The sequence below is a fragment of the Lissotriton helveticus genome, chromosome 4_1, assembly GCF_964261635.1.
Source record: "Lissotriton helveticus chromosome 4_1, aLisHel1.1, whole genome shotgun sequence".
Taxonomy (NCBI): Eukaryota; Metazoa; Chordata; class Amphibia; order Caudata; family Salamandridae; genus Lissotriton; species Lissotriton helveticus.
Window position 1 is genome coordinate 1,928,095,466 of NC_136063.1, and position 16,398 is coordinate 1,928,111,863.

At 41.0% G+C, this 16,398-nt stretch overlaps 1 protein-coding gene across 1 annotated transcript in view; it reads left to right on the top strand.

Moving 5' to 3' along the window:
• The window catches only part of BRS3 (bombesin receptor subtype 3), a 203,679-nt gene extending 188,946 nt beyond the window's left edge, over positions 1–14,733 (top strand). The window contains exon 3 of the mRNA XM_078685954.1: positions 13,987–14,733. Within this exon, the coding sequence (XP_078542080.1) occupies positions 13,987–14,394 (408 nt within the window). The 3' untranslated portion in view covers positions 14,395–14,733. The remainder of the gene's footprint in view (positions 1–13,986) is intronic.
• The last annotated feature ends 1,665 nt before the right edge of the window (positions 14,734–16,398 follow it).

Below are 16,398 nucleotides of genomic sequence, written 5' to 3' on the forward strand. Positions count from 1 at the left end.
GGTGAAGAACCGGGTTTTAGAACCCAGCAGCGCCAGGGACGCGCCCAAAGTCTTCAGGTTCACCTGTCTTGGCAAACAGAGACACGGAATACTTCTAGGTGGCGTCAGAGATCAAATGTATAAGCTGCAGCTAGTAACAGTAATCCCAGCAATACAACACAAGAAACTGTTAAATTTTCATAGAGCAAGACATCAGTATTTATACACAATATTCTCATTATAAATGTACACCTACTGCGCAAAATTCTGACCAATAGGACACATTTTCTAACTGAGTATCACATTAACAAAAACCCAATTTACAGTAACCCAACCCAAAAGTTAATTATTAGGAATGTCCCAAATTCAATTTCCACAAGCTGGACAAACCCATAATTGAAAGCACTACCCATGTAATGAAAAGTCGTAAGGAAAGAAACAATTCAGATGCTGATTAGGATAAGATATGTGCAAGGAAACTAAAAGTTCATGAGGTCCTGAACATTGATTGGCAATCTCAGACAAGAATCAAACCAAGGGAAATTGGCTTCGTGAAGGGTCTGTTTCAGCTGAAGAGGTCAGTGTCCTGCAGTTCACTCACAAGTCAGAAAGGGCAAGTTAATATGTACATGGACAACGAAGCCCATGCAACTTTGTTCGTTCGGTTACCTCCAAGGCCTACATGAGAGCAACATAAAATGGCGTCTCGAGAAACGCAAACAAAATGGAGTCCGGTCCCGAAAACCACGGAACCTCAGCCCCTCCTTTTGCCATTACGTAGGCAATAACCTAAACTCACGTCAATCTGAATCCAGGTCTATATCTATTTTCATCAGGTCATCAAGGTGTTGCTGTAACATCATCTTATTATCCTTCACTTCTCTCGGGACTGGTCTTCTCACGCAGATTGTAGCACAAAGGCCACAAATGGCGGGACCACACTGGATGCATAGGCAACAAGAGAAAAGGATTGCTAAAGCCATACCAAGGAACGTTAGAATCTTCCATCCTCATTTGGACAGCAGTTCCCAAAACCATCCCATCAACGACCAGTTCCCTTCGTCTACATGTATAGACTCAGCAGACTTATGTAACCTCAAGATGGCTTGGTACACTGTCGGGGCGTTATCTGGTATGAAAACGCAGCAACTAGACCCGATCAATTTACATACTCCACCTCTATCTGCAAGTATAATGTCTAGAGCAAAGCGGTTCTGTAATGTCATAAGGCGATCCGCTTGAAGCTCAGCTGTAATATTACTTAGAGCACCTGCAGTCTCATTGATAGTGGTCTCAACCACTCTCGTAAGCTGACGAATATTCCTACCATTAGCCATAGGACCCCAAAAGGGCAGGAAACCCTTAAAGAAGTCTCCAACTTCTTGTCCTGCAGTATCTTTCTCATCGATAACACCTCTACCATATCTTGTCTTATGGTAATTGAAAGCAGCTGTGTATGTGGGAGGAAGCAAAAATGCCACATAACATGTGCCTGAAAAGTCAGAAGGCAACCATGTATATGCTCTGTCATAACAAACAAAATACGTGCCTTTGGCTGGCACGAACGGTGGAGATTTCTGGGATGTATAGACATAGGTGTGAACACACACACTCTTCCAAGCTGAGCTCACGGATTCTGACCATTCCCTTGCAGACAAAAATGACCTCAGTGGGGTACAATCCAAATAGGAGGAGACCTTTTCTGTCTCTCTTTCTCTGTCAGACTAATGCTATATCTCGTCTTGTTCCAACCAACATATGCCCGTACCTCATCTTTAGGGATAGCATTATATGCATCAATATCTCTAACCATATCTACTATTCCCTGTATCAAGGCATTATTATTCAAATTATCTTTGACAGAACGTACAGGAGATGCTTCATTCGCATAGATAAACATTGACTGGAGTGCCCATACTGACCCATTAGGCGAAAAAATGCAAAACCAAATATGGCATTCCCTTATCAGTCGTATGCGGCATAAGACCACACACCCAACAATTCGTGGTATTTACAACTAGCTGATGCTGATGTAACATCTGTATAAACGAATTGTTCACAAATTCTAATCTTCGTGTCTGTTCATGTTCAGGCAACGTATGAAACTCATGTGGGGAAACAGTAGGAAAAGAAAGAGTAGGTTGGGAGGTAGATGCCAGCGTCTGTTGTGTGACATAGAAAACCCAACCCACACAAGCTATCGTAATATTCAAAAGCATTAGAAAACACATTATCAAAAAACATTTGTTACGAACCAATATACACATTTGCACTCTGAAATCAACTCTTTTAACATCCTTGTCGGACTCAAAAGACTCCATCCTCTAACGTGCTGCTCACGGCAATTTTCCTTCTTCACTTAAGTGTGCGTCAAGATCGTACTAACGACCCTAAACCACAGACCTTGTGTCAATACGTGGCTCACCCCTTAAGAACTTAAACCGTGACCCTGCAGCTGAGTCCAGATGGTGACTCGAAAAAGAAAAAGTAAAAAAAAGTCTCTTGATCTGACAAGGTGTAATTCACTACATAAAAAATTTAGATTTATTTGTCCATTTCAAACGTCCTTTTTCGATCTCAGATTGTAGTGCTCTTTGCCATCATCATCCTCGCGTTCCGACTGAGTCCATGTCAAATGTGCATCACTAAAAGGGAATGAATCTAGGGACTGTCTCACAATCTGTGTCAGCTATACCATCCCTCACTCACTGATCATACGGTAAAGGCAACTGAACTTTCTTAGTACGGGTGGCATGCACCCAATTCTTTTTACCAGCTACTCTAACAGCAGTTCTAGTTACCAACAACACCAGAAAAGATCCAGTCCATCTCGGTTCCAAGTTCTTGGATCGCTGAAAATTCTTGACCAGGATGTAGTGACCAGGTTAGATCGCGTGTCCTGGATCTGCAGTAGCTGTCGGCAAACTGTCATAGACCTGTTGGTGGAGAATACGTAATTTAGCAGTCAAGTCATGTAAGTAATCCACCAACATAGGGTACGCAAGGTCACTGTATTTTTTAGGACGAGGCACACCCCAAACATTCGCTGGACGACCAAAAACTATTTCGTATGGGCTACGTCCCACACGAGAATGCACTGTCGTCCTTGTTGACAAAAGAGCCAACGGCAAGGCATCCGGCCATGTAAGACCAGTGCTCGCTTGAATCTTAGCGAGTTTCAATTTCAGTGTGCCGTTATAACATTCAACAAGTCCAGCTGACTGGGGGTGATTCGCTGCGTGGAACTTCTGATTGATACCCATTCCCGCACACACTTTCTTCATGACTCGGCCCACAAATTCACTCCATTGTTCGACCATACAATTCTCGGCAAACCAAATCTAGGGAAATACTCTTTGAGCAAAACCTTAGCTGTAGACAAGGCAGTATTATCCTTTAGGGGGTAGGCCTCTATCCATCTGGAAAAGGCACAAACAACCACAAGGACATACTTCAGGTTGTTGGATCTCTCCATGTGAATGTAATCTAGCTGTATCACTTCAAACGGATACGTCGGAGGAGCAAAATGACCAGCTGGAATTGGAGTTCCCTTGCCAGGATTATACTTCAGACAAATCATGCAATGCTTCACAACATACTCAGCACATTTCGGAATTCACGCATTCTGCCATACTGGAGCCAACAACTTGCATATTCCTTTTGCACTGATATGAGCCATTCCATGTGCCATAGTAACCACTGGGCGCACATACGCATCAGGCAACAACCATCGCTGGTGCTCCGATAACTACACCCAACAACCTGTCGAATCCAACCTACCCGTACTTTCTCTCCTCGTACTCACTTCTTTCTCAGTAGCTTCAGCCTGAATTGACTTCACACTTTCTATTGTGTCTTCACACATTCCACTTTCCACAACCCATCCTGCAGGACCTGCCACATACATACGGCTCATCATGTCTCTCGCCGTTTCCTTCGCAACTTCATCCGCAAACGCATTCCCTTGACCTACATCATCCACAACTTTCTTATGCGCACTACACTTCACAATTGCAATCTGCTTTGGGAGAGTAAGAGATTCCAAAAGTTCATTCACTAATTGCCCATGCTGAATTTGTGTGCCATGGGAAGTAAGGAATCCTCTTTCTCTCCACAAACATCCAAAACTATGGGCAACACCAAACGCATACTGGCTATCAGTATAAACATTCACTCGCTTTCCTTCTGACAACACACACGCTCGTGTCAATGCAATCAACTCTGCTGCTTGCGCAGAATTCTGTGCTATGCGTGCTGTCTCAACAACTGTATGTAAAGTTGTGACGGCATATGCTGCAGTCGTTTCACTATTCGGAAGCTTAAAACACGAACCATCTACCCATAAGTACCATCAACATTCTCAAAAGGAGTGTCCCTTAGATCAACTCTAGCTTTTGTTTCTTCCTCTGTTCGAAGAAAGCAATCTTGCTGTTCTTGAGCATCTGACTCGACAGAAATCGGCAACAACGTAGCTGGATTCAATACATTACATCTTTTAATGTGAACATGACTAGCTAAAAGTGTCAACTCGTTACCTGAAAGACGTGCACTAGTAAGGTGCTGAGTCTTGGTCCTGTTCAATAAGGTATCCACTGCATGTGGGACCATCACAATCAACGTATTATCCAATACCAAACCAGCAGACTGTAGGATAGAAACAGCCGCTGCCGCTGTAGCTCTCAAACAACTCGGCAACGCTTTAGCAACTGGGTCTAACGTAGCTGAAAAATACGCACATGGACGCTGCTTATCTCCGAACTGTTGAGTCAACACTGACAATGCACAACCTTCTCTCTCGTGAACATACAACGTGAAAGGTTTACTGTAGTCCGGAGTACCCAATACCGGAGCCGAACACAATGCATCACGTAATTCAGAAAAACTTTTCTGACACTCATCAGACCAAGGGAGAGGATGCGGAATATCTTTAAGAGTCAGCGCCAACAGAGGTTTCGCTAACAGGGAAAAATTAGGGATCCATTGTCTACAATACGAGGTGATACCTAAGAAAGCACGCACTTCTCTCTGTGTGGATGGCACACTCATTTGCAATTGTTTGAATTCGTTCTGGCGTCAACCTTCTTCCCTCTTTCGACAAGAGATGACCTAAGTAGGTTACTTCTTGTCGGCAATACTGTAACTTGGAGGGTGACACTTTATGATGAAGGTCAGACAAATACCGCAACAGAGAAAGAGTAGCTGCTTTACAAATCTTTTCGTCATGAGCAGTAATCAATAGATCATTAACGTACTGGATAAGAGTAGCACCAGTAGGCAACACAAAGCTATCAAGCTGAGTTTTCAACGCCTGACTATAGATGGAGGGACTTTCACAATAACCTTGAGGAGCTCTCTTAAACCGTAAGCTTCGGCCTCCTAAAGAGAAGCCGAAAATATCTCTACTTTCCTCGGCAATTGAAATACTGAAGAAAGCATTCTTCAAGTTGATAACTGAAAACCAGGCTGCCGAAGCAGGAATCAGAGTCAACAAAGCAGTGATATCAGGGACAACAGGAAACTGTGGCACCACAATCTTGTTGACCTCTGGAAGGTCGATCACAAACCGGTACACAGGTGGCTGAGAAGCATCAGTACGCTTAAGGACAGGCAAAACAGGACTGTTACACACATTACCTCTCGTTTCCTCAACTACACTCTTCTCAACCAGATCATAGACGATCGCTAGAAGAGCTCTCTCGACATCGCTAGATATTTTATACTGTGGGATACGAGGTAGCCTAGCATTCGATTTGAGGATGACAACATAAGGTGGAATCTACAAAAGACCAACATCATTAGGACCTGTAGCCCAAAGTGTATCAGGAAGAGAACGCAATTCCAGTGGAAGACAATCTTTAGACAAATACATCGGAGAAATCACTCTCTTACCTAGGGTAAGATGTACTCCCGAAGGAGAACAATGTAATGTTGCATACAATCTTTTCAGCAAGTCCAAACCCAACAGATTCTCATTACAACCAGTCGTCAAAATAAGAGGAGCTTCCAATTCATAAGGGCCAATAGAAAGGGGCAAAGGATTAGAAATCGGGTTACAAACTGGGGCGCCTGAAAATCCTACAGAAACATTGGTCAAGCCAGACAAAGGTGCGCCAGGAAGTTTAGAGTGCATAATAGAACTCTTCGTCGCACCAGTATCCAAAAGAAAAGGTTGTACCACACCTGATGTAGTCACTTCAACATAAGGTCCACTCTGATCTACTGGAACTGACACTACTCCCTCTCTTTGCCCATGGCTGTCCTAACTATCATTATAACCAGCACTCTCACTCTCGACATAATAATCATCAACATAGTACTGTGCAGACTGACCACTCGGAACATTCTGTCTGTCAAAATAATTCGCAGAATTCTGAAGGGAAGAGGAACGCTCATTCTGGGGTAACACACCACGTCCCCTACCCCTAGGAGCTTGCTGGAAACCACCACGACCTCTCTGACCAGATACGCCATTCGCACGCTGTAACAAAGCCGGGCAACTATTCTTAAAATGACCTTCCTCTCTGCAATAAGCACACTGATTAGGACCAGGAAAGAATCGCGGAGCATAAGGCTCAGGTTTCTGTAACAATCTCTGAAACTGTGGAGGTTGCTGAAACTGAGGCTGATTCTGACGAGGCGGATAAGCGTGCTGAAAAAGAAACTTCGTCTTTAAATCTTTAGTTTTCTTGTCTGCTTTATCCTTCTCATCTTTATCCCTATTCTCATAATATTGGGCAGTAGCCAATATCTGGGCCGATGAAGAAACAGCACATGAACTCTCAGAGACCTTTAACTTATTAGAAAGTTCGGCAAGCAAATTGAAGACAAATTTGTCCACGAACAACCTTTGACCACCTTCCGTACTCATGTCCTGACCACTATGATCGATAAACGTTTCTTCAAACCTAGTGAAGAAATCAGACACACTCTCGTCTTTCTTTTGTTTGCATGCTGCTAACTTGTCCCAATTCACTCGTAAAGCAGGCATCATAGTTTTCATTAGATTAATAATTCTACCAGGTAATTCTGCAACTAAAGGCTCAGGTTTGGCACCTCCAACCTGTCGACCATCTGCAGCAACAATATTAGCCCATGTATCACCTAATTCTGCCGCATGATTCTCATGACGAATCTTCGCCCACAAAGGTTGAGGAACTACATTACCCATCAACATATCTATGTCAGCTAAATTCATAATACATGCTTCAACTGTCTGAGACAACTCCTTGTAATAACCAGCAGGATTCTTACGGGGGTCAGGTAAGGTCTGCTTAAGAGCTAAGACCTCTGCTCGCTTCCAAGGAACATGTACACACACTCGCTGAAAATAGGCTTCTGCAGCCTGAATACCCCGATTAACAATCAGCCTGAACTGCCTCTCTCCAGACAGGGGGAACCTCTCTCATAGGATACTGCTTCACTTTCCTCCTAACAGATGGATCCGGTTCATACAATGGCTGAGGCGGTAACCTAGACCTGAAGGCAAGTATCGTCTCTACAGCATCTGATTCCACTATCGCCCCTGTAGCAAATTCTGACTGAACATCAAGCACTTCCTGCGGAATCGGACCCAACTCATTATCTTCCCATTCCTGCTTCAAAAAGGCACACATTACATTAAAAACATACCTTTGCTTAGGCGGCTCCCACTGAAAGAAAATATCCATAACTGATGGCAAATTGTACCTAGAAGCATTCAAAATCCATCTACGAGCCAATAAATCCAACACTGCTCGTTCTTCGGAACTAGGAAGCTGACTACGACTCTGCTTACGTTCCGAAACAGGAGTCATACTCAGTGGCCCAAACAATGGAGACAACAGATTAGCAACGGTCTCTGTCATCCGTTTATGAGCAGAAGGAGAAGAAGTAGGCGTAAAAACAGAAAAGTTAAAATCTTGAGACAAAGTAGGAACAAGAGCAGTAGGAGTCTGAGATTCAGAAGCAGAAGGCAAAGGAGTTTGAGGCAAAGCTGGAAGCAAAGCTTGCGACCCTAGAGTGGGTTACACAGTAGGAGGCAAAACCATCTGTGGAGCACCGGATGGCTGAACAACAGCAGGAGGTTGAACAACAAAGGGTGGAACAGCCGGGGGTAATGGAGGCGCCGTAGCACCTTGCACATAAGGGGGTGGCAATCTCAGTAAATGAGACATCAAAGGATCTTTTTCAAGGTCTTCAGTCACTTTCGGAGGAGAAGATGGCAAGGCCGGATAACATTTATCTATGGCCATGCAACGCTGTCTATCTAAAACTTCACACACTCGATCTTCCTCATCTGACTTAAACTGCCTAGCAGCTTGTAGTACTGACATATTCTTATCTTTCCCATCTCTCTTTGCTTGCTTAATTTCTCGCTGTTTGGCTTCCTTTCGCCAAAGGCGGAAAGAGTCAAACATTGCCGGCCGGGCTTTCTTCTTAAATAGCACAACTTCCAGATTATCTAAAATATTTAATTAAAAACTACCATGTTGGGGCCATCGTAAGACACCATCTTTTTTAGTATAGCGGACCCACACTTCATTATAAGTAATAGGACCCACTCCGTGTTTTGAATAGAGCTCATAAGTCGGAGTTCCAACCGGAGGTATCGGACACGAATCCTCCAATCGGGAATCCCTGTTGCAACCACAACTAAACCATTTCCTAATTTCGCTAAGACCAGGCATCTTATAGCTCACTAATCTAGCTTTAAACTTCAAGGGGTTATCAACTATCGATACACTCATAAATATATGAGCCCCTTGGCTTTGATTTTTGCAAAAATCAAATCAAAACCAAGAACCAAAACAAAGTCGTGGGAGCGACCCACTTATACTTAACCAAATATCTGTCACGCCACCAGAAGACCATCTATCGTCTCGCTCTACAAAGGATCAATCAAGGGTCCAAGACAGGGCGACAGTCAGGGCAGCAGTCCTTTGTAGCCGTCCGAAAGCGGGAAGCCTCGCAGAAAAGACCTTCGGTCCACGTCGACATGCAGGAGTCAATGAAGTGGCGGCCTTCCTCCAGAATTTCCTCACGTGGCTCCTCACGATCCTCGGGCTTGGACCGGTACTGCTGAAGTCGCCCCACCGTTGGGCGTCAACTGAAGAACCGGGTTTTAGAACCCAGCGGCGCCAGGGACGCGCCCAAAGTCTTCTTGTTCTCCTGTCTTGGCAAACAGAGACACGGAATACTTCTAGGTGGCGTCAGAGATCAAATTTATTAGCTGCAGCTAGTACCGTAATCCCAGCAATACAACACGGTGTACAACTCAAGAAACTGTTCAATTTTCATAGAGCAAGACATCAGTATTTATACACAATATTCTCATTATAAATGTACACCTACTGCGCAAAATTCTGACCAATAGGACACATTTTCTAACTGAGTATCACATTAACAAAAACCCAATTTACAGTAACCCAACCCAAAAGTTAATTATTAGGAATGTCCCAAATTCAATTTCCACAAGCCGGACAAACCCATAATTGAAAGCACTACCCATGTAATGAAAAGTCGTAAGGAAAGAAACAATTCAGATGCTGATTAGGATAAGATATGTGCAAGGAAACTAAAAGTTAACGAGGTCCTGAACATTGATTGGCAATCTCAGACAAGAATCAAACCAAGGGAAATTGGCTTCGTGAAGGGTCAGTTTCAGGTGAACAGGTCAGCGTCCTGCAGTTCACTCACAAGTCAGAAAGGGCAAGTTAATATGTACATGGACAACGAAGCCCATGCAACTTTGTTCGTTCGGTTACCTCCAAGGCCTACGTGAGGGCAACATAAAATGGCGTCTCGAGCAACGCAAACAAAATGGAGTCCGGTCCCGAAAACCACGGAACCTCACCGGGAGGCTGGAAGGATGGGAGCTAGTTTTCTTACTGGAGGCAGATTTTGCAGCGGTGCTGCAATATCAGCCCCAGCAGTAACACAAGCAGCAAGCAAGTATAAATTACTCGCTTTCATTTCCAGCCTCCCAAAGCCAGCAACTGGGGCTGGGCCAACAAAATTTCCAGGCAGGCGTGGCCGGCACAGGTAAGAGTGGCGGGACGGTGCAGCGGGGGAGTGGGGCAGGGATGGAGAGAAGTCAAAAGACAACGGGATAAGTACATTTAAATTTAAAACATGATAAAACCACTTACCTTGCACTCATCGCATCGCTGGTTTTATATATATATATTTTTAATTGTACTTATCCCGTTGTCTGTCGACTCTCGCCACCCCCCACCCTGGCCCACCACTTTTACCTGTGTTGACCGTGCCTGTTTCCAGGGCTGCTTTGGGTTCCCAGTCTGTCCCTGCCTAAATTAAAAAGGAGGAGACTTTCCACAAAATTTTTTTTAATGCTGGGCTAGGGAGGTCAGTTCTGTGTAATGAGGCAAAATATCAGTCTTATCATAACTTTGAAGAGGATGACTGAGATGAAGAGTATTAACCGGTTCATTTTTACCTTACCAACTGATTTTCAGTAATGGGGCAAAATCAGATTTTCAGTAATGGGCCAATATAGGCCCAGGACACACAAATTACCACCAGCAAATATCAGATTGACGCAATGTGCAGAAAAGATGAGAAACAACCATTGTTTACAGAAGTTGATGTATTTGAAACTGTGGCTGATTCATATGCAGCTGTGTTGGTTTAGTGCAGAGGCGAGTGCCTACTTTTAAGTGTTTGGATTGTCTAAAGAGTATACATATAACTTGGAAGTCTGCTGTATTAATGCATGAAAGGCAGACAGCACAGTTCAGAAGAAGAGTGAGGAAATCACTACTCACTCTTTCAGATCTGTGTTGCCTACAATTAATGCATCACATTGGAAACCATTATAGTTACATGTATGAGATTTAGATTCTGTAGGTGCATTACAACTCAAACGCCCAAGGCTAAATCCTAAACAGTTAGGCCGGCTCCTATTTTATGCACTTGCACTGAATTAATTGATCCCAATAGTTCTTCAAGTTAGAGCCTGATTTGCAGAGAGCATAGCTTGGAGATGGGTTGACACTTTTTGGAGCTTAATTTCAAGCCCCTGTCGCCACCCCAACATCACTTTTCAGGACATCGTGATGGCGATAGGGGCCTCGCCTTATTTACAAGGCATACTTAGCATGAATGGGTAATGAGTGTTGCTGTGGGCGTTCCACCACAACACCCATTGATGTTGATGCTGCTCCATATTTACAAGAGTGTCGTAAATAGGAGGCAGCGCCAAAATTAAGACCAGGGAAAACATGTCTGACCCTGGCGAAACAAGGAGAAATTATTTGCTGTTTCCATGTTTGCTGCATTGTGCAGCCCACATGGAAACATGAAAACACCAATGATTGTTTATGTGCATGAAGGTGTCCCTTCCTGCACATAAAAAATCATTTTAAAAAGTGATGTTTTGCAACTTCTATGTGTCCTGCATTGAGAAGCACATACAGAAGTTACAAAACGCCATTTAATGATTGTTTATGTGCAGGAATGGACAGCTTCCTGCACATAAACATCTTCCCCTACAACGCAGGCACCCTTGCACTATTGTGCAAGGGTACCTGCGTTGGCGCTCGGCAGAGCAGGTGGAAACGCAGTGCAGCACCAAATTCTTGTAAATATGGTGCAGCCATGCATTTCTAAAGTGCGAGCATGCCTTTAGCCAAGACATGCTTCGCCTTACTAGTAAATGATTGTGTGACAGAATACCGACAGACAGAAAATCGACCTATAGAAATATTGACGCAAAAATATCGAAGTCAAGAATATAGAGATCCTATCTACATTATGGTAAGTACAAAAATATTGAAAAAATAATTTCAAAGTCAAAAATATCGTTAAAATATAGTTTTTTTTTAAAGTTACAAAAATAATGTAAAATAAAGTAAATAATACATATATTTAAAATAACTATAGTTAAAAATATTTTAAATTTTTAAAAATTATAACTAATACATATGATGTAAAAATAAATTAAACATATACATATAACATATAATATATATACTTATTCAATAATACTTTTTAATAATTATTTTATTAACTTATAAATTGTTTAAAAAAATCTTATAAATTGCAAATACATCTCTACACATAAAACAATAATATAAATAAAAATTAAATAATTATACATATAACAAATTAAAAAAATGACAATTATTTTCAATAATTTCAAAATTAATTACATACTACATTAGCTAAATAATACAAAAATTATTAGATAGCGGTGGAAATAAAATAACTATTCCAACTCCAAACAGTGCAACAGTAGGAAAAGTGTTGGATAGCTTAGGGGTAAAAATTATTGTTCCCACTCTAGTGAGTGCAACAGTAGGGAAAGTGTTGGATAGCGTAGGGGTTAAAATTACTATTCCCACTCCAGTGAGTGCAACAGTAGGGAAAGTGTTGGATAGCACAGGGGTTAAAATTACTATTCCCACTCCAGTGAGTGCAACAGTAGGGAAAGTGTTGAATAGCACAGGGGTTAAAATTACTATTCCCACACTAGTGAGTGCAACAGTAGGGAAAGTGTTGGAAAGCATAGGGGTTAAAATTACTATTCCCACTCCCAGTGAGTGCAACAGTAGGGAAAGTGTTGGATAGCGTAGGGGTATAAATTACTATTCCGACTCCAGGGAGTGCAAAAGTAGGGAACGTGTTGGATAGCGTTAGGGTTAAAATTACTATTCCAACTCCAGTGAGTGTAACAGGGTGGAAAATGTAGGATAGCATAGGGCTTAAATAAACATACTTATTAATAAAAAAATTAAAATAACATATTAAAATTAATTAACAAAAATAGTAATAATATATACCAATAAAATAAATAAATATTTACTTAAATAACAATAAATTACTTCCCACCCTATTCCCCTATAAACACACAACCCACTACACAAAAAGATAACAAAATTATTTACATTTTCAATTAATCAATTCATAAAAATTAAATACCAATTAATAATTAAATAATAAATTAATAATCAATACCAATTAATACAAATTTAAATGTATTTAATTATAATAAATTACCTCAAATCCTATTCACCTATAAACTCACAACCCACTACACATAAAAAATAACATTTAATTTAATTATCAATTAATCAAATAATAAAAATTCATTACCAGTTAATAATTAATTAATAATAAATTAATAATCATGACAAATGTAATAAAAATAATAATTAATTAATTATAATTAAATTACTGCCCACCCTATTCCCCTATAAACACACAACCCGCTCTGATACTAAAACGCAAAATTTCATTGAAAACAAATTCCTAATTTCTAAACATTCAATACATATATTTAAAAATAATTAAAAAACATTACAAAAAATGTTAAACACATACATATAAAATACATACTAAAATACATGACATTAATATAAATATCGATATTATTAATGGCAATATTTTTGCTAACAATATTAGTTACTTCGATATTACTTACTTCAATATTTTATAAAACGATATTACTTACCTTAAGGTCGATATTCTGGTCAATGATATTCTTGACTCCTATATTCTGTCCCTACGATATTTAAAACTCGATATTAGTGTAGGTCGATCAAAAAATCGATATTATGACTGCATACCCTAGTAAATAAGCCTCTTTGTTTCCAAGCAGTGCTGTCTAAAATCATGCAATTACTGCCATGAGTTTTCGAGCTCTGCTGTCAGATAAACAAGCATTAACTGGAGCTTTTTCAAGTTAGTGTAAGCCCTGAAGACGTCAAAAAGATGCGCACGGACGCCTTCTGCGCAGGCGCAGCACAGAAAACGGCATCATGATACGACCCATAATCCTGGAGGTTATTGCCTCCTTGCAGATTTACCCTAAAATTCAGTGCAATTTGCTCAATGTGTACCTTTTGGAAAATGACATATTTCACAAATAAAGAAACGTAAATATTCTGCACAGCAGCCTAAAGATTGAATAGTGAATCATTTCAGTTTTGGAATATGTTACTGTTTTTTGACAGCAAGGATGAACTGTAAAAGGACTAATTATTATGCCTTTCCTTATTTTCCCCCTAGATCGAGGCCCGTAAAAGAGTTGCCAAAACTGTGTTGGTGTTAGTTGGGTTGTTTGCATTTTGCTGGTTGCCCAACCACATCCTCTACTTGTACCGATCCTTCACATATCACTCCTTCATCGATTCTTCCGCGTTTCACCTCACAGCCACTATTTTCTCTCGCGCTCTGGCTTTCAGCAACTCCTGCGTAAACCCCTTCGCTCTCTATTGGCTGAGCAAATCTTTCAGGCAGCATTTCAAAAAGCAGGTCATGTGCTGCAAGGCCAGGCCTCCTGTGCGTCAACCCAGCCCGACCCAGAGTCACACCAACACCGGGGTTACTGCAGTCAAAGACAACATACAGATCTCGGAAATCAGCTTCACCCTGATTGGCGACAACGACGTGAAAAAAGAAGAGGACAGTATTTAAGTGTGGCTATCGCTGGATGAGAAAGACAGTGGACTTTTCAGCTGTGGAAAAAACTAGGGTGATTTGCTCATAACATTCTGATAAATTGAAATCATGTTAAAAAATTACGTGTTTGTTGTCAAGTCATGTTACATGTCTGTTCCCACTCAGGTAGGGTGAATGTTTTACTGAAATACAGGCAGTGAAACAGCAGAAACTTTGGACGTTTGGTTGGAGTGGGTTATTGGTGTGCTGGAAACCTGCTCTTTAATTAATCACGTATGCTTTAGTGGTCAGAACCATCTACATACATTTGTCATAAGGGATAAAAAAAAGACGGTAGATGTCTTGATTGATAATTTCAATAGGGTAACTCAGTAAAATGCAGAACCTGGGGATAGGTACGTTATGCGAACAGTTGTTCTGCCACATCAATACATTTAATTTTGTGTCCCCCATGGGTGGGATGCTCAACAATAATTTACAAACGCACAACACTGATATTTTTAACGAAAATACAATCAACTAGAAAAAAAGTTAGTGCATTTGAAAAAAATCATATATCTTTAGAAAATGACATAACTAGACACGTATCAAACATACACAACAAACAGAAGTGATTATCTCCAGTAGTGACATATAAAAGGGAATAGACCGTGACTGTACATATATCAACAGTACAAACTTAACTAAGCAAACACAGTACATGTAAAATATTTTTTTCTTTTGGTAGCGTTGTATAAGCAATAACAGAAACCCTAGCCAGACCTCCTTTATTGTACTGTTCTGGTTGGACACCAACGCTTAATAATGAACGTCGACGTTTCAACCCCTATAACCATGTGTAGATCAATGACATCACTGTAGGTTCTACATCAGGACAACAGGACAGTTGTGTAAGGCCTTCTAAGGAGGTTTAAGAAGCTCGACTCTGTTAGTAACTTGTAACCTGCACAGTCAGTCGCAGGATTATGTATCATTTGGAGCTGCCAGGTTAGCCGTGACTTCATAATTATCAGAAGTTAAGAAATCTTCCTCCTGGAATTCCTCGTATCTCAACAATTTGATCGCATATTCAGTAAAATTGAAGTTTCAGGAGCAAGCCTGCTCTTAACAAATCTCTGGCATCACGCGCTCGGAGAACGTGATTGCCTCTTATGCCTATGCAGCTGCACTCATCAAATATCAATTAGACAAGGTACTTGGAAGCTCCGGTATCTTGCTCTCGGAGTGTACTGGGAGAGCCTCTTTCAGGAGGAAGATTTCTACACTTCTGATAATTTTGGTATTCCTATTGTCCTGATGAAGACCTTACAGTGATTTCATTGATATACACGCGGTTACAGGGTTCGAAACGTCGATGTTCATTAATACGCGTTGGTGTCCAACCAGACCCATACAATAAAGGAGGTCTGGCTAGGGTTTCTGTTATTGCTTATACAATGCTACCAAAAGAAAAATTGATGTTGCATGTACTGTGTTTGCTTTGTTACGTTTGTATTGTTGATATATGTACAGTCACTGTCTATTCACTTTTATATGTCACCTTTGTAGATAATCAATTATGTTTGTTTTGTAGGTTTCATACGTGTCTAGTTATGTCATTTTCTAAAAAAATATGATTCTTTCAAATACACTAACGTTTTTTCAAGTTGATTGTCTTTTTGTTTAAAATATCAGTGTTGTACGTTTGTAAATCATGGTTGATCGTCCCACACATGGAGGACACAAAATGAAATGTATTGATGTGGTAGATGTCTTGAGGCATATAGTTTACAGCGGTGGGGCATTCATAGGCTCCTGTTAAACAACTATTTCTTGCATGCTTACGTTTGTTTTGGTTAAATTCACATATGCAAAAAGATACACAAATACACACATATAATTCTCCTAATGTTAGGAAGAGGCGCTGGCAGGTAAATGACGCGCAGCAGCACATGGTCCAGTCCCAAATACCTGATTCAATGTGAAGCGGGAGGGACAGATCCCACTTCAGCGTATATACATGGCAGTAATTGTGTGCTT